Here is a 23,148-nt window from a genome sequence, read left to right as displayed (position 1 = left end):
CTAAGACTGGAGGTTAGCACCAGAGACTAAGGCCTCCAGGCTGGAGATTAGCACCAGAGACTAAGACTGGAGGTTAGCACCAGAGACTAAGGCTGGAGGTTAGCACCAGAAACTAAGGCTGGAGGTTAGCACCACAGACTAAGGCTGGAGGTTAGCACCACAGACTAAGGCTGGAGATTAGCACCAGAGACTAAGGCTGGAGATTAGCACCAGAGACTAAGGCTGGAGATTAGCACCAGAGACTAAGGCTGGAGGTTAGCACCAGAGACTAAGGCTGGAGATTAGCACCAGAGACTAAGGCTGGAGGTTAGCACCAGAGACTAAGGCTGGAGATTAGCACCAGAGACTAAGGCCTCCAGGCTGGAGGTTAGCACCAGAGACTAAGGCCTCCAGGCTGGAGGTTAGCACCAGAGACTAAGGCCTCCAGGCTGGAGGTTAGCACCAGAGACTAAGGCCTCCAGGCTGGAGGTTAGCACCAGAGACTAAGGCCTCCAGGCTGGAGGTTAGTACCAGAGACTAAGGCCTCCAGGCTGGAGGTTAGCACCAGAGACTAAGGCCTCCAGGCTGGAGGTTAGCACCAGAGACTAAGACCTACAGGCTCAGGACTGGAGACTAGGACCCAGGGAACTAGATGAGGTGGTTACACTGGTGTAAAGTATATGCTAGAAGAAAGGGTTGCTACATAGAACCAAAAAGGGTCACCTTGTGTGAAGGGGAGGTCTGGGACAGGAAGTGAGTGTGTGTGTGTGGGTGTGTGATCTGTGGGGAGACTGATGACTCATTCCAGGCCATTTACGGCATTGTTATTGCTAAGGAGTGAGTCTATCCCCTCAGGAATGATCAGGACTATTTTCTAAGTAAGAAAACATAAAACATTTTTAATCTTTAACCTGTCTTCTCTTGAGATTAAAGGCACAGTGCAGTCAAATTTCCACAGTACAGTATGAGGTTGAAATAATATTGTGAAATTGTGTAAATGATGATGATGTGCTTTTAGTGTAAAAGCTGTTTGGTGGTATGGAGTTTTGGCCTACCTGGTGACATCACCAGGCAGTAAATGAGTTAATAGACAAACAAGAAAGAGTTCCAAACCTCTCTGCCAATAACAGCTACTTTTCACTTTTTCCCTCCCCACTTAGACAATTCCCAGACAGTCCTATCGGAATTCTTGATTGAGAAATTGCTCTTTGCTAAGAAGCTATTTTTGTTTCTTTTTGACCATTTCATTGGCAACAATCACAGTAAAGTACTTCATTGTTACCAAGAAGTCTTATTTAATCTTCTATACAGTTTTACTGCTAACGTCATATGGAATTGTTTTAAGATGGTCACACCAAAGATCATTTATCTATTTGATATTGAAGTTTAGGACCCCATTAGGTATCAGAAAAATTAATAAAGCAATTATTTGATGAAACATTATTTTGTCTTACTGCTATTTTACCGATTTGTTTGGCACTAAACTGCTTCCATATACACTAAATGTACAAAACATTAGGAACACCTTCCTAATACTGAATTGCACCCCATTTCGTAATCAAAACAGCCTCAATTCGTTGGGGCATGGACTCTATAAGGTGTCGAAAGCGTTCCATAAGGATGCTGGCCCATGTTGCCTCCAATGCTTCCCACAGTTGTGTCAAGTTGGCTGGATGTCCTTTGGGTGGTGGACCATTCTTGATAAACACGGGAAACTGTTGAGCATGAAAAACTCAGCAGCGTTGCAGTTCTTGACACACTCAAACTGGTGCGCCTGGCTCCTACTACCATACCCCTTTCAAAGGTAGTTAAATATTTTGTCTTGACCAGTCACTTTCCGAATGGAACGAATACACAATCCATGTCTCAATAGTCTCAACGCTTAAAAATCCTTCTTTAACCCGTCTCCTCCCCTTCATCTACACTGACTGAAGTGGATTTACCAAGTTACATAAATAAGGGATCATAGCTTTCACTTGGAGTCACCCGGTCAGTCTATTATGTATTAATTCATTTCTTTGTCTGGTACAGTGTATTCGGAAAGTATTCAGACCCCTTAACTTTTTCCACATTTTGTTACATTACAGCCATATTCTAAAATGGATAAAATAGTTTTTTTCCCTCATAAATCTACACACAGTACCCCATAATGACAAAGCAAAAACAGGTTTTTAGAAATGTTTGCAAGAAATATTTGGAGCGTCGCTGCACAGCTATTTTCAGGTCTCTCCAGAGATGTTCAATCGTAATCAAGTCTAGGATCTGGCTGGGCTATTCAAGGACATTCAGAGACTTGTCCCGAAGCCACTTCTGCGTTGTCATGGCTGTGTGCTTAGGGTCGTTGTCCTGTTGGAAGGTGAACCTTCAACCCAGTCTGAGGTCCTGAGCACTCTGGAGCAGGTTTTCATCAAGGATCTCTCTGCACTTTGATCTGTTCATCTTTTCCTCGATCCTGACTAGTCTCCCAGTCCCTGCCACTGAAAAACGTCACCACAGCATGATACTGCCACCACCATGCTTCACCGTAGGGATGGTGCCAGATTTTCTCCAGACATGACGCTTGGCATTCAGGCCATCTTGGTTTCATCAGACCAGAGAATCTCATTTTAGAGTGGCCTTTTATTGTCCCCAGCACAAGGTGCACCTGTGTAATGGTCATGCTGTTTAATCAGCTTCTTTATATGCCACACTTGGCAAGTGGATAGATTATCTTGGCAAAGAACAAAATGCTCACTAACAGGAATGTAAACAAATTTGTGCACAAAACTTGAGAGAAATAACACTTTACATGTTGCGTTTATATTTTGTTTAGTGTAACTTCCGACATTTGGTAGGCCATTTGTTTGTCAACTAGAGTTAGATACATGCAGCTTCTCTTCTATCATAGCCTAACTTGTTGCCCCAGAAGAATAATTACAGTAGTCCTCACCAGAATAATGTCTTACATCGATAGAATGAATGCATTAGTAATCTAGTAAACAGCGGTAAAGTTGTCTGTTTCGTTTAGGGACCGGGGGGAAAACGCAATAACTTCAAAACAGTGGAAAGATTGGTCCTGTGCAAAATGTCCAAATGACATTTAGAGAAATAACAAGCTTAGAGAAGGATGAAAACAAGTCTTCAGTTGGTCATCACTATGTGGTTGAAATACTGTCTGCTTGCATAACAGTGTCAAAGATAACACATTACACACACATTCGATGCTGAAAGAAAGAAATCATGTTTCTCCACTCCTGTTCCCGAGACAAAATTTACATTTGTTGTATCATTTTACTGCAAGAAACGCATAATTCTGCAGGAGTTAATAGTATATTATTCTATATGTTAGAGGTTATAGACCTACAGTTAATAGTATATTATTCTATATGTTAGAGGTTATAGACCTACAGTTAATAGTATATTATTCTATATGTTAGAGGTTATAGACCTACAGTTAATAGTATATTATTCTATATGTTAGAGGTTATAGACCTACAGTTAATAGTATATTATTCTATATGTTAGAGGTTATAGACCTACAGTCAGTGTCCATCTTTCAGTTACTATTCCATTTAACCCATATGAACTTCAATGAGGAATATTGTGTTTATTCATGGATACAGGGATACTCGTGAGCGGGATATCAAAGGTGCATGTAAACAGTTTATCCCGAATAAGCGGAATATACACTGCTCCAAAAAATAAAGGAACACTAAAATAACACATCCTAGATCTGAATGAATGAAATAATCTTATTAAATACTTTTTTCTTTACATAGTTGAATGTGCTGACAACAAAATCACACAAAAATAATCAATGGAAATCCAATTTATCAACCCATGGAGGTCTGGATTTGGAGTCACACTCAAAATTAAAGTGGAAAACCACACTACAGGCTGATCCAACTTTGATGTAATGTCCTTAAAACAAGTCAAAATGAGGCTCAGTAGTGTGTGTGGCCTCCACGTGCCTGTATGACCTCCCTACAACGCCTGGGCATGCTCCTGATGAGGTGGCGGATGGTCTCCTGAGGGATCTCCTCCCAGACCTGGACTAAAGCATCCGCCAACTCCTGGACAGTCTGTGGTGCAACGTGGCGTTGGTGGATGGAGCGAGACATGATGTCCCAGATGTGCTCAATTGGATTCAGGTCTGGGGAACGGGTGGGCCAGTCCATAGCATCAATACCTTCCTCTTGCAGGAACTGCTGACACTCTCCAGCCACATGAGGTCTAGCATTGTCTTGCATTAGGAGGAACCCAGGGCCAACCGCACCAGCATATGGTCTCACAAGGGGTCTGAGGCTCTCATCTCGGTACCTAATGGCAGTCAGGCTACCTCTGGCGAGCACATGGAGGGCTGTGCGGCCCCCCAAAGAAATGCCACCCCAGACCATGACTGACCCACCGCCAAACCGGTCATGCTTGAGGATGTTGCAGGCAGCAGAACGTTCTCCACGGCGTCTCCAGAGTCTGACACGTCTGTCACGTGCTCAGTGTGAACCTGCTTTCATCTGTGAAGAGCACAAGGCGCCAGTGGCGAATTTGCCAATCTTGGTGTTCTCTGGCAAATGCCAAACGTCCTGCACGGTGTTGGGCTGTAAGCACAACCCCCACCTGTGGACGTCAGGCCCTCATACCACCCTCATGGAGTCTGTTTCTGACCGTTTGAGCAGACACATGCACATTTGTGGCCTGCTGGAGGTCATTTTGCAGGGCTCTGGCAGTGCTCCTCCTGCTCCTCCTTGCACAAAGGCGGAGGTAGTGGTCCTGCTGCTGGGTTGTTGCCCTCCTATGGCCTCCTCCACGTCTCCTGATGTACTGGCCTATCTCCTGGTAGCGCCTCCATGCTCTGGACACTACGCTGACAGACACAGCAAACCTTCTTGCCACAGCTCGCATTGATGTGCCATCCTGGATGAGCTGCACTACCTGAACCACTTGTGTGGGTTGTAGACTCCGTCTCATGCTACCACTAGAGTGAAAGCACCGCCAGCATTCAAAAGTGACCAAAACATCAGCCAGGAAGCATAGGAACTGAGAAGTGGTCTGTGGTCACCACCTGCAGAACCACTGGTCTGTGGTCACCACCTGCAGAACCACTCCTTTATTGGGGGTGTCTTGCTAATTGCCTATAATTTCCACCTGTTGTCTATTCCATTTGCACAACAGCATGTGAAATTTATTGTCAATCAGTGTTGCTTCCTAAGTGGACAGTTTGATTTCACAGAAGTGTGATTGACTTGGAGTTACATTGTGTTGTTTAAGTGTTCCCTTTATTTTTTTGAGCAGTATACTATCCGGTATACTGTGTGCATGTAAACGTGGTTACTGTCTTGCAAGCCTCTGCCGAGTCCCCAACAACCGGAAGTTCTGGTTTTCAGGGAAAATTAAGAGAGAGCTGTCATGCGACTTCCGCATTTGATGGTTAACAACGCGACACTCCATCTTAACTCCTCCTCCACATTTACTGGATTGGTTGAACATTGCAGAAGAGAACCTCCCCCGACAGTTATTTTTCTTCCAGTGAAGACCAGTATGTACAGTGAAGGAAAAAAGTATTTGATCCCCTGCTGATTTTGTACGTTTGGCCACTTACAAAGAAATGATCAGTCTATAATTTTAATGGTAGGTTTATTTGAACAGTGAGAGACAGAATAACAACAAAAAGGTCTGGAGAGAACCAAGGGCTATATCTGTTCCTGGTTCTAAATTTCTTGAATGGGGCATGCTTATTTAAGATGGTGAGGAAGGCATTTAAAAAAAATAACCAGGCATCCTCTACTGACGGGATGAGGTCAATATCCTTCCAGGATACTCGGGCAAAGTCAATTAGAAAGGCCTGCTCGCAGAAGTGTTTCAGGGAGCGTTTGACAGTGATGAGTGGAGGTCGTTTGACCGCTGACCCATTATGAATGCAGGCAATGACGCAGTGATCGCTGAGATCTTGGTTGAAAACAGCAGAGGTGTATTTAGAGGGCAAGTTGGTTAGGATGACATCTATGAGGGTGCCCGTGTTTACGGCTTTGGGGTGGAACCTGGTAGGTTCATTGATAATTTGTGTGAGATTGAGGGCATTAAGCTTAGATTGTAGGATGGCTGGGGTGTTAAGCATGTCCCAGTTTAGGTCACCTAGCAGCACGAGCTCTGAAGATAGATGGGGGGCAATCAGTTCACATATGGTGTCCAGAGCACAGCTGTGGGCAGAGGGTGGTCTATAGCAGGCGGCAACGGTGAGAGACTTGTTTTTAGAGAGGTGGATTTTTAAAAGTAGAAGTTCAGATTGTTTGGTTACAGACCTGGAAAGTAGGACAGAACTCTGCAGCCTATCTCTGCAGTAGATTACAACACCGTCCCCTTTGGCCGTTCTATCTTGTCTGAAAATGTTGTAGTTAGGGATGGAGATTTCAGAGTTTTTGGTGGTCTTCCTAAGCCAGGATTCAGACAAGGCTAGGACATCCGGGTTGGTAGAGTGTGCTAAAGCAGTGAATAAAACAAACTTAGGGAGGAGGCTTCTAATGTTAACATGCATGAAACCAAGGGTATTACGGTTACAGAAGTCATCAAAAGAGAGTGCCTGGGGAATAGGAGTGGAGCTAGGCACTGCAGGGCCTGGATTCACCTCTACATCGCCAGAGGAACAGAGGAGGAGTAGGATAAGGGTACGGCTAAAAGCTATGAGAATTGCTCGTCTAGGACGTCCGGAACAGAGAGTAAAAGGAGCAGGTTTCTGGGGGCGATAAAATAGCTTCAAGGTATAATGTACAGACAAAGGTATGGTAGGATGTGAATACAGTGGAGGTAAACCTAGGCATTGAGTGATGATGAGAGAGATATTGTCTCTAGAAACATCATTGAAACCAGGTGATGTCATCGCATGTGTGGGTGGTGGAACTGAAGGGTTGGATAAGGTATAATGAGCCGGGCTAGAGGCTCTACAGTGAAATAAGCAAATAAACACTAACCAGAACAGCAATAGACAAGGCATATTGACATTAAGGAGAAGCATGCTTAGCCGAGTGATCATAAGGGTCCAGTGAGTAGTGAGGTTGGTTGGGGTCACGGCGATTCAGACAGCTAGCCGGGCCACGGGTAGCATGGGTAGACATACATGATAAATATAGAGACAGACAACTCCTACAAAACACCAGACAGACATCAGACATACATGATAAATATAGAGACAGACAACTCCTACAAAACACCAGACAGACATCAGACATACATGATAAATATAGAGACAGACAACTCCTACAAAACACCAGACAGACATCAGACATACATGATAAATATAGAGACAGACAACTCCTACAAAACACCAGACAGACATCAGACATACATGATAAATATAGAGAGAGACAGACGGACAGAGACAGACAGACGGACAGACGGACAGAGATAAAAGACCGGGAAAAACTTAGGCCACATACGTAGTTGTATCAATAGGCAGCCATCCACATCAGCTCCCCATCGACATAGATGAACACACACACACACACACACACACACACACACACACACACACACACACACACACACACACACACACACACACACACACACACACACACGGAGCATGAGGCCTGCTACCAACAGGCTCAGAGACACTTTCTATCTACAAGCCATCAGACTGCTGAACACTTGAACTGAACTGACCACCGGCTTTCCGCACCTTAGCCCGCATGCACACACACACACACACACACACACACACACACACACACACACACACACAACAGCTGCTACCAGTCTCTTAATAAGATTGCTAACAACTGCACAAATTAAACACTTGTCCCATAATCCCCTTTTCCCCAAAACACGTGTAAATATTGTACTATAAATTGGGCCTTCCTGTATTATACTGATGTTAAAATGTTTATTCTGTTCTACTGAGACATTTACTTTATGTTCCTATTATTATTTATTATTGTTGTTGCATTGTCCAGAAGGAACCTGCAAGTAAGCATTTCATTGGACGGTGTATGCCAGGGTTCCCCCAAATTCTCATAGCAAAAAAGACTGTAAAAACACCAGCCAATCAGCTCCAACTGATTAAAGAAATCTGTTCCACAGTGTTCCCAGGCATAATAAGGAGATATATGTGATCGTATACAAATATAAGCAAGGTTTGAAAGGACTGTTTTAGTCAAACATATCTGTTTGGGCTTCTTGCAATCAATTTTCAGACTACAAACTATTTGTAATTATGTTCCGGCCTCCTGACCATCTGCTTAAGAAAAACACCGTCCCTCGGCTGAATCTAATTGATGATCCCTCGTTTATATACTACGTGTATCTCCTACAACGAATAAAACATGAAACTTGAGAGAACAGCTCCCCCTTGTGTCCACATAAGGAACTGCTGACTAGGTGTAGTGTGAAAGAACTGCAGCCGGTACAACTGAAGACTCACCACAGGTGTAGATGACACTGAGGTATTTCCTGGTGCCAGAGTAGCAGGGGTCCCCGAACTCTCGCGTGGACGCCCGGACCAAACAGCTCCGTTTCCCCTGACAACGGGCCATCAGCACCTGGAGAGCCACGCCCGACTGGCAGTCTGAGAGAGAGGTGGGGTGGAGAATTAGAGAGAATAGAGGAAGACACCCTCTGATTCCATAGAGAATACCAGTAAGCAAGAACAGAGGGGTCTCGTAGGACACATTCTATAATATTACACAGGGCACAGAGGGACTGCACTCTCTGCAAGCCATATGGCTCCTTACAACTGTGCATTCTCAACAGTCATTATAGCTGTGCCTTCTCAACAGTCATTATACTTTCCAAATCTCTCTCTCTCTCTCTCTCTCTCTCTCCCTCCCTCTCTCCCTCCCTCCCTCTCTCCCTCCCCGGGACTATAGGACATCTCAGACACACTCTACTCCACAAAGGGTCTGTCCCCCCCATATCCCTGTCCAGACCTTTCCCAGAGACATCCTGGGGCCCCTGTCCAGGGACATCCTGGGGCCCCTGTCCAGACCCATCTCAGACCCATCCTGGGGCCCCTGTCCAGACCTATCCTAGGGACATCCTGGGGCCCCTGTCCAGACCCATCCCGCGCAGGCCCCCCATTGTGAAAAGTGACACCCGAGCTCATGTAGGGGGTGGATGGGAAGGGGGTGAGAGGGAAGAGGGGGACACACAAACACCTGTCAGAGTGATAGATGGGGGGCTCATACATCATCACTAAGCGCCTGCCAGCCCCCCCCCCACCACTCTTCTCATCCTAGACAGAAGACTGTTTTCCTCTCTTCTCCAGGGAGGACAGACAGAAGACTGTTTTCCTCTCTTCTCCAGGGAGGACAGACAGAAGACTGTTTTCCTCTCTTCTCCAGGGAGGACAGACAGAAGACTGTTTTCCTCTCTTCTCCAGGGAGGACAGACAGAAGACTGTTTTCCTCTCTTCTCCAGGGAGGACAGACAGAAGACTGTTTTCCTCTTCTCCAGGGAGGACAGACAGAAGACTGTTTTCCTCTCTTCTCCAGGGAGGACAGACAGAAGACTGTTTTCCTCTTCTCCAGGGAGGACAGACAGAAGACTGTTTTCCTCTCTTCTCCAGGGAGGACAGACAGAAGACTGTTTTCCTCTTCTCCAGGGAGGACAGACAGAAGACTGTTTTCCTCTCTTCTCCAGGGAGGATAGACAGAAGACTGTTTTCCTCTCTTCTCCAGGGAGGACAGACAGAAGACTGTTTTCCTCTCTTCTCCAGGGAGGACAGACAGAAGACTGTTTTCCTCTTCTCCAGGGAGGACAGACAGAAGACTGTTTTCCTCTCTTCTCCAGGGAGGACAGACAGAAGACTGTTTTCCTCTCTTCTCCAGGGAGGACAGACAGAAGACTGTTTTCCTCTCTTCTCCAGGGAGGACAGACAGAAGACTGTTTTCCTCTTCTCCAGGGAGGATAGACAGAAGACTGTTTTCCTCTTCTCCAGGGAGGACAGACAGAAGACTGTTTTCCTCTCTTCTCCAGGGAGGACAGACAGAAGACTGTTTTCCTCTCTTCTCCAGGGAGGACAGACAGAAGACTGTTTTCCTCTCTTCTCCAGGGAGGATAGACAGAAGACTGTTTTCCTCTCTTCTCCAGGGAGGACAGACAGAAGACTGTTTTCCTCTCTTCTCCAGGGAGGACAGACAGAAGACTGTTTTCCTCTTCTCCAGGGAGGACAGACAGAAGACTGTTTTCCTCTCTTCTCCAGGGAGGACAGACAGAAGACTGTTTTCCTCTCTTCTCCAGGGAGGACAGACAGAAGACTGTTTTCCTCTCTTCTCCAGGGAGGACAGACAGAAGACTGTTTTCCTCTTCTCCAGGGAGGACAGACAGAAGACTGTTTTCCTCTCTTCTCCAGGGAGGACAGACAGAAGACTGTTTTCCTCTCTTCTCCAGGGAGGACAGACAGAAGACTGTTTTCCTCTCTTCTCCAGGGAGGACAGACAGAAGACTGTTTTCCTCTCTTCTCCAGGGAGGACAGACAGAAGACTGTTTTCCTCTCTTCTCCAGGGAGGACAGACAGAAGACTGTTTTCCTCTTCTCCAGGGAGGACAGACAGAAGACTGTTTTCCTCTTCTCCAGGGAGGACAGACAGAAGACTGTTTTCCTCTCTTCTCCAGGGAGGACAGACAGAAGACTGTTTTCCTCTCTTCTCCAGGGAGGACAGACAGAAGACTGTTTTCCTCTCTTCTCCAGGGAGGACAGACAGAAGACTGTTTTCCTCTCTTCTCCAGGGAGGACAGACAGAAGACTGTTTTCCTCTCTTCTCCAGGGAGGACAGACAGAAGACTGTTTTCCTCTTCTCCAGGGAGGACAGACAGAAGACTGTTTTCCTCTCTTCTCCAGGGAGGACAGACAGAAGACTGTTTTCCTCTCTTCTCCAGGGAGGACAGACAGAAGACTGTTTTCCTCTCTTCTCCAGGGAGGACAGACAGAAGACTGTTTTCCCTCTTCTCCAGGGAGGACAGACAGAAGACTGTTTTCCTCTCTTCTCCAGGGAGGACAGACAGAAGACTGTTTTCCTCTCTCTCCAGGGAGGACAGACAGAAGACTGTTTTCCTCTCTTCTCCAGGGAGGACAGACAGAAGACTGTTTTCCTCTCTTCTCCAGGGAGGACAGACAGAAGACTGTTTTCCTCTCTTCTCCAGGGAGGACAGACAGAAGACTGTTTTCCTCTTCTCCAGGGAGGACAGACAGAAGACTGTTTTCCTCTCTTCTCCAGGGAGGACAGACAGAAGACTGTTTTCCTCTCTTCTCCAGGGAGGACAGACAGAAGACTGTTTTCCTCTCTTCTCCAGGGAGGACAGACAGAAGACTGTTTTCCTCTTCTCCAGGGAGGACAGACAGAAGACTGTTTTCCTCTCTTCTCCAGGGAGGATAGACAGAAGACTGTTTTCCTCTCTTCTCCAGGGAGGACAGACAGAAGACTGTTTTCCTCTCTTCTCCAGGGAGGACAGACAGAAGACTGTTTTCCTCTCTTCTCCAGGGAGGACAGACAGAAGACTGTTTTCCTCTCTTCTCCAGGGAGGACAGACAGAAGACTGTTTTCCTCTCTTCTCCAGGGAGGACAGACAGAAGACTGTTTTCCTCTCTTCTCCAGGGAGGACAGACAGAAGACTGTTTTCCTCTTCTCCAGGGAGGACAGACAGAAGACTGTTTTCCTCTCTTCTCCAGGGAGGACAGACAGAAGACTGTTTTCCTCTCTTCTCCAGGGAGGACAGACAGAAGACTGTTTTCCTCTCTTCTCCAGGGAGGACAGACAGAAGACTGTTTTCCTCTTCTCCAGGGAGGATAGACAGAAGACTGTTTTCCTCTTCTCCAGGGAGGACAGACAGAAGACTGTTTTCCTCTCTTCTCCAGGGAGGATAGACAGAAGACTGTTTTCCTCTCTTCTCCAGGGAGGATAGACAGAAGACTGTTTTCCTCTCTTCTCTAGGGAGGATAATGGTTAGCACTCTGGACTTTGAATCCAGTGATCTGAGTTGGGCTCCCGAGTGGCGCAGTGGTCTAAGCCACTGCATCTCAGTGCAAGAGGAGTCACTGGTTAACCTGGTTCACATGTGATTGGGAGTCCAATAGGGCGATGCACAATTGGCCCAGGTTTGGTTGGGGTAGGCCAAACCTGGCCATCATTGTAAATAAGAATTTGTTCTTAACTGGCTTGCCTAGTTAAATAAAAGGTAAAACAAATAGACAGAAGGTGATTTCTTCTTCCCCTCTCTGTGCTTGAGATTCAGGAGATGCTGTCTGATGTACTAACATGTTGTGTGTCCACATTGATTGAAATGTCCTTTAAATACAGCAACTGTGTGGGACTAAATATTACTGATGTGCTTTTAATGTTTGAACCACAGAATCCAGTTTGAACCACAGAACCCAGTATGAACCACAGAACCCAGTTTGAACCACAGAACCCAGTATGAACCACAGAACCCAGTTTGAACCAGAGAATCCCAGAAGAACTGCTGTAGTAATAAAGGAGTCCTGGGCCCCTTATCACAAAGTAGGAGTGCTGATCTCGGATCAGGCCTCCCTGTCCATTAAATAGTATTCATTATGGATAGGGTTTGCAATCTCGGGACTATTCCATACATGGAAACTCTGTTGGTTTCACTGTGCCAGGCCAGCCTAATGAAATACATCTATAAGTATTTGAAAGAAAACAAAATGGACTATTTGAACCGAAGTCTGGTCGGGACACCAACAAAGACTCTGGAAATGTTGTTGTTAACCCCTGGTTCTGGAGGACGCCCTTTAGGAGGACATGGACCATTAAAACCTTAAAACAGACCAAGTCGGAGAGAGAGGGGAGTTCCATATGAAAACAGACCCTACTGGACTCTCTCACAGTGTGTCAACAGACTCAGGAAGAATGATGATGGGGGTCACAGGTCAAATAGCCCAACTCAGGAACTAAAGAGCAACACTGACACCAGTTGAATCCTTTCAAGATGCATTGTTTCTTCCTCATTTCTTTGCAGTAAGATAATCACTGATCTGCTGTGACAGGATTGGAGGACTTGATCATTTAAATAATAATATGGGCATTTAGTAGACACTGCAACACAAAGCAACTTACAGAACTAGCAACATTAACTGACACATACCAGATAGAATCAGTCTGCAGGAATCAAACCCACAACAGCCCCGTACTCGAACCCAGTGATCCATTAGAAAGTCATGTAAAGGAGGAAGTCAGGGTGGAAGAGTGAAAGTACCAAAACAGAGGAACCGTCTTATGAATGACTATAAACTTCATTCTCGGTGGGTAGTAAACTTTGCTATTCAGAAACAGCAGTCAGGAAACCCCAGCAGAATGCCATCCCAACATCCATGTCAATTTCGGTGAGGCTGTTCCTGGAACGCTCCCAGCCGGATCGGACACGCTGTAATTTCCCCCCAGGATGTGTCGGCCTGGCAGGTTGTGGAAACGTTGTGGGAATGTCATAACCGAAACTGAGTAACGCTGTCACACCTCAATAGGTCGCAGCTTTCTCATTGGTACCTCATGGCCGCACACAAAAAAACATGCATGTACACACACACACACACACACACACACACACACCCTTTACTAACTTTCTCTCTGAACAAAACTAGTTACATGAATCGCCAGTGTGGCAAATCCTTACATACAGCATGCTTGCATTTGAATCACTATTTGAACTCAGGTCTGTTAAAAAGTCATTTCAAAAGGGACCACAACACACTTTGATCCGTTCAGTTTGTTTGTACCACAACAACATGGCCTCGTCTGTCAAGCTGCATAATCGTGTTCTGTATTCATTGATACAGCATCCATAGACTGGGAGTGATATTCATCTCAGTAGCAGGTATAGAATCCATAGACTGGGAGTGATATTCATCTCAGTAGCACAGGTATAGAATCCATAGACTGGGAGTGATATTCATCTCAGTAGCAGGTATAGAATCCATAGACTGGGAGTGATATTCATCTCAGTAGCACAGATATAGAATCCATAGACTGGGAGTGATATTCATCTCAGTAGCAGGTATAGAATCCATAGACTGGGAGTGATATTCATCTCAGTAGCACAGATATAGAATCCATAGAGTGGGAGTGATATTCATCTCAGTAGCACAGATATAGAATCCATAGACTGGGAGTGATATTCATCTCAGTAGCACAGATATAGAATCCATAGACTGGGAGTGATATTCATCTCAGTAGCACAGGTATAGAATCCATAGACTGGGAGTGATATTCATCTCAGTAGCAGATATAGAATCCATAGACTGGGAGTGATATTCATCTCAGTAGCACAGATATAGAATCCATAGACTGGGAGTGATATTCATCTCAGTAGCAGATATAGAATCCATAGACTGGGAGTGATATTCATCTCAGTAGCAGATATAGAATCCATAGACTGGGAGTGATATTCATCTCAGTAGCAGATATAGAATCCATAGACTGGGAGTGATATTCATCTCAGTAGCAGGTATAGAATCCATAGACTGGGAGTGATATTCATCTCAGTAGCAGATATAGAATCCATAGACTGGGAGTGATATTCATCTCAGTAGCAGATATAGAATCCATAGACTGGGAGTGATATTCATCTCAGTAGCAGATATAGAATCCATAGACTGGGAGTGATATTCATCTCAGTAGCAGATATAGAATCCATAGACTGGGAGTGATATTCATCTCAGTAGCAGATATAGAATCCATAGACTGGGAGTGATATTCATCTCAGTAGCAGATATAGAATCCATAGACTGGGAGTGATATTCATCTCAGTAGCAGGTATAGAATCCATAGACTGGGAGTGATATTCATCTCAGTAGCAGATATAGAATCCATAGACTGGGAGTGATATTCATCTCAGTAGCAGATATAGAATCCATAGACTGGGAGTGATATTCATCTCAGTAGCAGATATAGAATCCATAGACTGGGAGTGATATTCATCTCAGTAGCACAGATATAGAATCCATAGACTGGGAGTGATATTCATCTCAGTAGCAGATATAGAATCCATAGACTGGGAGTGATATTCATCTCAGTAGCACAGATATAGAATCCATAGACTGGGAGTGATATTCATCTCAGTAGCAGGTATAGAATCCATAGACTGGGAGTGATATTCATCTCAGTAGCACAGATATAGAATCCATAGACTGGGAGTGATATTCATCTCAGTAGCAGATATAGAATCCATAGACTGGGAGTGATATTCATCTCAGTAGCAGATATAGAATCCATAGACTGGGAGTGATATTCATCTCAGTAGCACAGGTATAGAATCCATAGACTGGGAGTGATATTCATCTCAGTAGCACAGGTATAGAATCCATAGACTGGGAGTGATATTCATCTCAGTAGCAGGTATAGAATCCATAGACTGGGAGTGATATTCATCTCAGTAGCACAGGTATAGAATCCATAGACTGGGAGTGATATTCATCTCAGTAGCAGGTATAGAATCCATAGACTGGGATTGATATTCATCTCAGTAGCAGGTATAGAATCCATAGACTGGGAGTGATATTCATCTCAGTAGCAGATATAGAATCCATAGACTGGGAGTGATATTCATCTCAGTAGCAGGTATAGAATCCATAGACTGGGAGTGATATTCATCTCAGTAGCAGGTATAGAATCCATAGACTGGGAGTGATATTCATCTCAGTAGCAGATACAGAATCCATAGACTGGGAGTGATATTCATCTCAGTAGCACAGGTATAGAATCCATAGACTGGGAGTGATATTCATCTCAGTAGCAGATATAGAATCCATAGACTGGGAGTGATATTCATCTCAGTAGCACAGATATAGAATCCATAGACTGGGAGTGATATTCATCTCAGTAGCAGATATAGAATCCATAGACTGGGAGTGATATTCATCTCAGTAGCACAGGTATAGAATCCATAGACTGGGAGTGATATTCATCTCAGTAGCAGGTATAGAATCCATAGACTGGGAGTGATATTCATCTCAGTAGCACAGGTATAGAATCCATAGACTGGGAGTGATATTCATCTCAGTAGCACAGGTATAGAATCCATAGACTGGGAGTGATATTCATCTCAGTAGCACAGGTATAGAATCCATAGACTGGGAGTGATATTCATCTCAGTAGCAGGTATAGAATCCATAGACTGGGAGTGATATTCATCTCAGTAGCACAGATATAGAATCCATAGACTGGGAGTGATATTCATCTCAGTAGCACAGGTATAGAATCCATAGACTGGGAGTGATATTCATCTCAGTAGCAGATATAGAATCCATAGACTGGGAGTGATATTCATCTCAGTAGCACAGATATAGAATCCATAGACTGGGAGTGATATTCATCTCAGTAGCAGATATAGAATCCATAGACTGGGAGTGATATTCATCTCAGTAGCAGATACAGAATCCATAGACTGGGAGTGATATTCATCTCAGTAGCAGATATAGAATCCATAGACTGGGAGTGATATTCATCTCAGTAGCACAGGTATAGAATCCATAGACTGGGAGTGATATTCATCTCAGTAGCAGCTATAGAATCCATAGACTGGGAGTGATATTCATCTCAGTAGCACAGGTATAGAATCCATAGACTGGGAGTGATATTCATCTCAGTAGCACAGGTATAGAATCCATAGACTGGGAGTGATATTCATCTCAGTAGCACAGGTATAGAATCCATAGACTGGGAGTGATATTCATCTCAGTAGCACAGATATAGAATCCATAGACTGGGAGTGATATTCATCTCAGTAGCACAGGTATAGAATCCATAGACTGGGAGTGATATTCATCTCAGTAGCACAGATATAGAATCCATAGACTGGGATTGATATTCATCTCAGTAGCAGATATAGAATCCATAGACTGGGAGTGATATTCATCTCAGTAGCAGGTATAGAATCCATAGACTGGGAGTGATATTCATCTCAGTAGCACAGATATAGAATCCATAGACTGGGAGTGATATTCATCTCAGTAGCACAGATATAGAATCCATAGACTGGGAGTGATATTCATCTCAGTAGCACAGGTATAGAATCCATAGACTGGGAGTGATATTCATCTCAGTAGCACAGATATAGAATCCATAGACTGGGATTGATATTCATCTCAGTAGCAGATATAGAATCCATAGACTGGGAGTGATATTCATCTCAGTAGCAGATATAGAATCCATAGACTGGGAGTGATATTCATCTCAGTAGCACAGGTATAGAATCCATAGACTGGGAGTGATATTCATCTCAGTAGCACAGGTATAGAATCCATAGACTGGGAGTGATATTCATCTCAGTAGCACAGATATAGAATCCATAGACTGGGAGTGATATTCATCTCAGTAGCACAGATATAGAATCCATAGACTGGGAGTGATATTCATCTCAGTAGCACAGGTATAGAATCCATAGACTGGGAGTGATATTCATCTCAGTAGCACAGGTATAGAATCCATAGACTGGGAGTGATATTCATCTCAGTAGCAGGTATAGAATCCATAGACTGGGAGTGATATTCATCTCAGTAGCAGGTATAGAATCCATAGACTGGGAGTGATATTCATCTCAGTAGCAGATATAGAATCCATAGACTGGGAGTGATATTCATCTCAGTAGCAGGTATAGAATCCATAGACTGGGATTGATATTCATCTCAGTAGCACAGGTATAGAATCCATAGACTGGGAGTGATATTCATCTCAGTAGCAGATATAGAATCCATAGACTGGGAGTGATATTCATCTCAGTAGCACAGGTATAGAATCCATAGACTGGGAGTGATATTCATCTCAGTAGCACAGATATAGAATCCATAGACTGGGAGTGATATTCATCTCAGTAGCACAGGTATAGAATCCATAGACTGGGAGTGATATTCATCTCAGTAGCACAGATATAGAATCCATAGACTGGGAGTGATATTCATCTCAGTAGCACAGATATAGAATCCATAGACTGTGAGTGACATTCATCTCAGTAGCACAGATATAGAATCCATAGACTGGGAGTGATATTCATCTCAGTAGCACAGATATAGAATCCATAGACTGGGTGTGACATTCATCTCAGTACACAGATATAGAATCCACAGATGGAGTGATATTCATCTCAGTACACAGATATAGAATCCATAGACTGGGTGTGACATTCATCTCAGTGGCACAGATATAGAATGTATAGACTGGGTGTGACATTTATCTCAGTAGCATATGACTGTAATAGGATGATGTGTGAGTGTATGCCATAACTCCTCTAACACAGACAAGCAGTTAGAGATAGATCATACACACACAGTGACATGTGTGTGTGTCTTGGCCTGGGTCCAGGACAAGGCCTAATACTCAGACCAAATAGACGTGTCTTATGCTCAGTGGGCAAAACCGGTTACAATAACATCAGACTGACGTCATGGTCAGGTTGTAGTCTGAATGTAAAAAGACGTTTTTTAGACTGTTTAGCATCCAGAAAAAGACGCCTTTACCTGGTTGTATCAGCCACTTAAACAAGACAACAATCACGATATGACGTCTTTCCAGGCGCCTTGATTTCTTCATGGAGAACTCCGTTCAATAGGTCTTTATTTTCCCTGAAGGGCTAAAAAACGTCTTTAAATGGTTGTAATCTGACATTGTATATCAGAAAAATACTTTTGCCCGCTGGGTAACTGTGGAGAAGAATGAGTTCAGTGTAAGGTTGTGTTCGTTGCCACGGCAGCCACCCTGGTTGTGTTGTTGTTTGTGTGTGTGGTCCTGTCAGGGGAAATGCCAAGTTCACCCGCTCTGGAATGCAGCAGACAGGGCTATCTCAGCAGGTGTGTGTGTGTGTGTGTGTGTGTGTGTGTGTGTGTGTGTGTGTGTGTGTGTGTGCACAATAATAGTAAATGAAAAAGATTTTGACTAACTAGGTCAAATGCTACTTCTAGGGGGTTTAGGGTTTAGGTTAAAATTAGTGTTAGGGTTAGAATTACGTTAAGGGTTAGGAGCTAGGGTAAGGTTTTCGGGTTAAGGTTAGGGTAACGGTACGGGTTAGGTTTAGGGGTTAGGGAAAATAGGATTTTAAATTGGACTGAATTGTGTGTTACCACAACGTTAGTTTCCAAGACTGTGTGTGTGTGTTTGTGTATAGTATGTGTATGTTTATGCACATGTTTTTCCCCCAGAGGGATTGTATCAGTCAGTCAGTGTCATGCAGAAACCCTTCACTCAGTGACAGACAGGCCCCCATTAGCCTGCAGTGGATGTGGGCAATGGCGCGTTTGGTGACTGTTAGTTCTCAAAGATGATCTTATTTAAAACTATATAGATCCATGATCTTTTCTACATAATGTATATCTAGTTTTAGTAGTTTACATGATTTCTATGATTTGTGTATAGCCTTTATAATTTTTTTTTTTTTTTATGTTTTCAGTGGTGGCCACGATATAGCAGCAGCGGCACACCACCAATAAATACTCAGTAAGAAACCAATAAATTCTCAGTAAGAAACCAATAAATACTCAATAAGAAACCAATAAATACTCAATAAGAAACCAATAAATACTCAATAAGAAACCAATAAATACTCAATAAGAAACCAATAAATACTCAGTAAGAAACCAATAAATACTCAGTAAGAAACCAATAAATACTCAATAAGAAACCAATAAATACTCAGTAAGAAACCAATAAATACTCAGTAAGAAACCAATAAATACTCAATAAGAAACCAATAAATACTCTGTAAGAAACCAATAAATATATTTAATTACATTTTTCATATGATCTTTACCAAAATGTTTGTATATTGTCCCATACACCCTTTTTTCATGTATTTTTTATTTTGGAGACCCCACTGCAGTTCCTCTTAAACCCACTAGCATTGCGATGCTATGCAATCATCAGTATCCAATGCCAGAGAGCGTGGGTGGACCTGGATGATGTCACACGTCTAAGACATGAGTGTTGTTTTTGGCCGCTCTAAGTTCACACAGGGTGAAAGGAGTGAAACACACACACGTGAACACAGTGTCCTGAAACTAGGTACAATAACACACACCTTTCCTTGGAATGATCCAAAACACACACCCACACCTTTCCTGGAACCTCCCAGACAATGGGTGGACATGCTTACCGGTAGCTGAAGCACCCGTCTCCTCTTCCACTATGAGTCATACTTGAATACCATTGAACTTCACATTTTACACACAAACACACACCGACACACACCCACCTGTTGCAGAGTACACACTACATCAAGAAGATATACTAGAACCAGGGTTATAAAGGGAGTGTATATATCACTGGTAACTTTCAAAGAGAGGATATATCTCTGGTAACTTTCATAGGGAGGATATATCACTGGTAACTTTCATAGGGAGGATATATCACTGGTAACTTTCATAGGGAGGATATATCACTGGTAACTTTCATAGGGAGGATATATCACTGGTAACTTTCATAGGGAGGATATATCACTGGTAACTTTCATAGGGAGGATATATCACTGGTAACTTTCATAGGGAGGATATATCACTGGTAACTTTCATAGGGAGGATATATCACTGGTAACTTTCATAGGGAGGATATATCACTGGTAACTTTCAAAGGGAGGATATATCACTGGTAACTTTCATAGGGAGGATATATCACTGGTAACTTTCATAGGGAGGATATATCACTGGTAACTTTCATAGGGAGGATATATCACTGGTAACTTTCATAGGGAGGATATATCACTGGTAACTTTCAAAGGGAGGATATATCACTGGTAACTTTCAAAGGGAGGATATATCACTGGTAACTTTCATAGGGAGGATATATCACTGGTAACTTTCATAGGGAGGATATATCACTGGTAACTTTCATAGGGAGGATATCACTGGTAACTTTCATAGGGAGGATATATCACTGGTAACTTTCATAGGGACGATATATCACTGGTAACTTTCATAGGGAGGATATATCACTGGTAACTTTCAAAGAGAGGATATATCTCTGGTAACTTTCATAGGGAGGATATCACTGTAACTTTCATAGGAGATATATCACTGGTAACTTTCAAAGAGAGGATATATCTCTGGTAACTTTCATAGGGAGGATATATCACTGGTAACTTTCATAGGGAGGATATCACTGGTAACTTTCATAGGGAGGATATATCACTGGTAACTTTCATAGGGAGGATATATCACTGGTAACTTTCATAGGGAGGATATATCACTGGTAACTTTCATAGGGAGGATATATCACTGGTAACTTTCATAGGGAGGATATATCACTGGTAACTTTCAAAGAGAGGATATCACTGGTAACTTTCATAGGGAGGATATATCACTGGTAACTTTCATAGGGAGGATATCACTGGTAACTTTCATAGGGAGGATATATCACTGGTAACTTTCATAGGGAGGATATATCACTGGTAACTTTCATAGGGAGGATATATCACTGGTAACTTTCATAGGGAGGATATATCACTGGTAACTTTCATAGGGAGGATATATCACTGGTAACTTTCATAGGGAGGCTATATCACTGGTAACTTTCAAAGGGAGGCTATATCACTGGTAACTTTCAAAGAGAGGATATATCACTGGTAACTTTCATAGGGAGGATATATCACTGGTAACTTTCATAGGGAGGATATCACTGGTAACTTTCATAGGGAGGATATATCACTGGTAACTTTCATAGGGAGGATATATCACTGGTAACTTTCATAGGGAGGATATCACTGGTAACTTTCATAGGGAGGATATATCACTGGTAACTTTCATAGGGAGGATATATCACTGGTAACTTTCATAGGGAGGATATATCACTGGTAACTTTCAAAGGGAGGCTATATCACTGGTAACTTTCAAAGAGAGGATATATCTCTGGTAACTTTCATAGGGAGGATATATCACTGGTAACTTTCATAGGGAGGATATATCACTGGTAACTTTCATAGGGAGGATATCACTGGTAACTTTCATAGGGAGGATATATCACTGGTAACTTTCAAAGGGAGGATATATCACTGGTAACTTTCATAGGGAGGATATATCACTGGTAACTTTCAAAGGGAGGGTATATTACTAGAAACTTTCAAAGGGAGGGTATATTAATGGATACTTTCAAAGGGAGGATATATCACATGTAAAATATATCAAATAATCCAATACTCTGATTTTAAAATAAAAAAATAGAATGACAGATGTAAAACATTATTCTAAGTATAAACCATCAACTCACTGAATACTCTTGGTGTTTAATATGAGGGTTTCAGCATGAAATGTCCTTTATATGTTTAACACACTTATTTGACTATGTTGAAAATGTTTTGTCGCCAAACTGGTGGTAGTTGTGAAAAAAGTTAGTTAGAAGAGTTTCAGAATTAATTAAAATAATGCCATTGTTGATTAGCTCCCGAGTGGCGCAGTGGTCTCAGGCACTGCATCTCAGTGTTAGATGTGTCACTACAGACACCCTTGTTCAAATCCAGGCTGTATCACAACTGGCTGTGATTAGAAGTCCCATACGGTGGTGCACAATTGGCCCAGTGTCGTCTAGGTTTGGCCGGTGTAGGCCGTCATGGTAAACAACAATTTGATCTTAACTGACTTGCCTAGTTAAATATTTATTTTTTAAATTAGATGGTTTTTTGTATTAATTAGGCTATTTTCTCTTGAACCATATGGTCAATCCACTAGAAACGAATGGACAATATGGACACAGATATAACAAAGATGACAATAAAATAATAATAAATATTTTTTTAAGTTATCAAGTATAAATTACCAAAGTTACCATAGTTAACATAGTTTCCTGTTAATTACCAAATATTCTGGTAATTTTGATAAATTACAGGTAGCTTTGCAACCCTAACCAGAACATACAGTACCAGTCAAAAGTTTAGACAAACCTACTCTTAATTTTACTATTACTATGCTTAATCTTACTATTTTCTACATTGTAGATGTATGAAATAACACATATGGAATCATGTAGTAACCAAAATAGTGTTATTTTATATTTGAGATTCTTTAAAGTAGCTACCCTTTGCCTTGATGACAGCTTTGCACACTCTTGGCATTCTCAACCAGCTTCATGAGGTAGTCACCTGGTATGCATTTCCTTTATACAAACAAGCCATTTGCACACAGGCCTGCTATCATTCACTTTGTACTGGACTGTGTTTATACAAGCAGATGGACCTGCCATCATTCACTTTGAACTGGACTGTGTGTTTACAGGCA

The 23,148-nt window shown here is 43.0% G+C and overlaps 1 protein-coding gene across 1 annotated transcript in view; it reads right to left on the bottom strand.

The window, feature by feature from the left end:
* The window catches only part of LOC106571159 (protein eva-1 homolog A), a 171,003-nt gene that overhangs the window by 77,339 nt on the left and 70,516 nt on the right, over positions 1-23,148 (bottom strand). Inside the window, exon 5 of the mRNA XM_014143899.2 lies at positions 8,372-8,515. Coding sequence (XP_013999374.1) covers positions 8,372-8,515 — 144 coding nt within the window. The remainder of the gene's footprint in view (positions 1-8,371; positions 8,516-23,148) is intronic.

Source organism: Salmo salar, chromosome ssa15, assembly GCF_905237065.1.
Source record: "Salmo salar chromosome ssa15, Ssal_v3.1, whole genome shotgun sequence".
Taxonomy (NCBI): Eukaryota; Metazoa; Chordata; class Actinopteri; order Salmoniformes; family Salmonidae; genus Salmo; species Salmo salar.
Note: the sequence above shows the minus strand (reverse complement) of the source record. Positions and strands in the feature narration are given on the sequence as shown.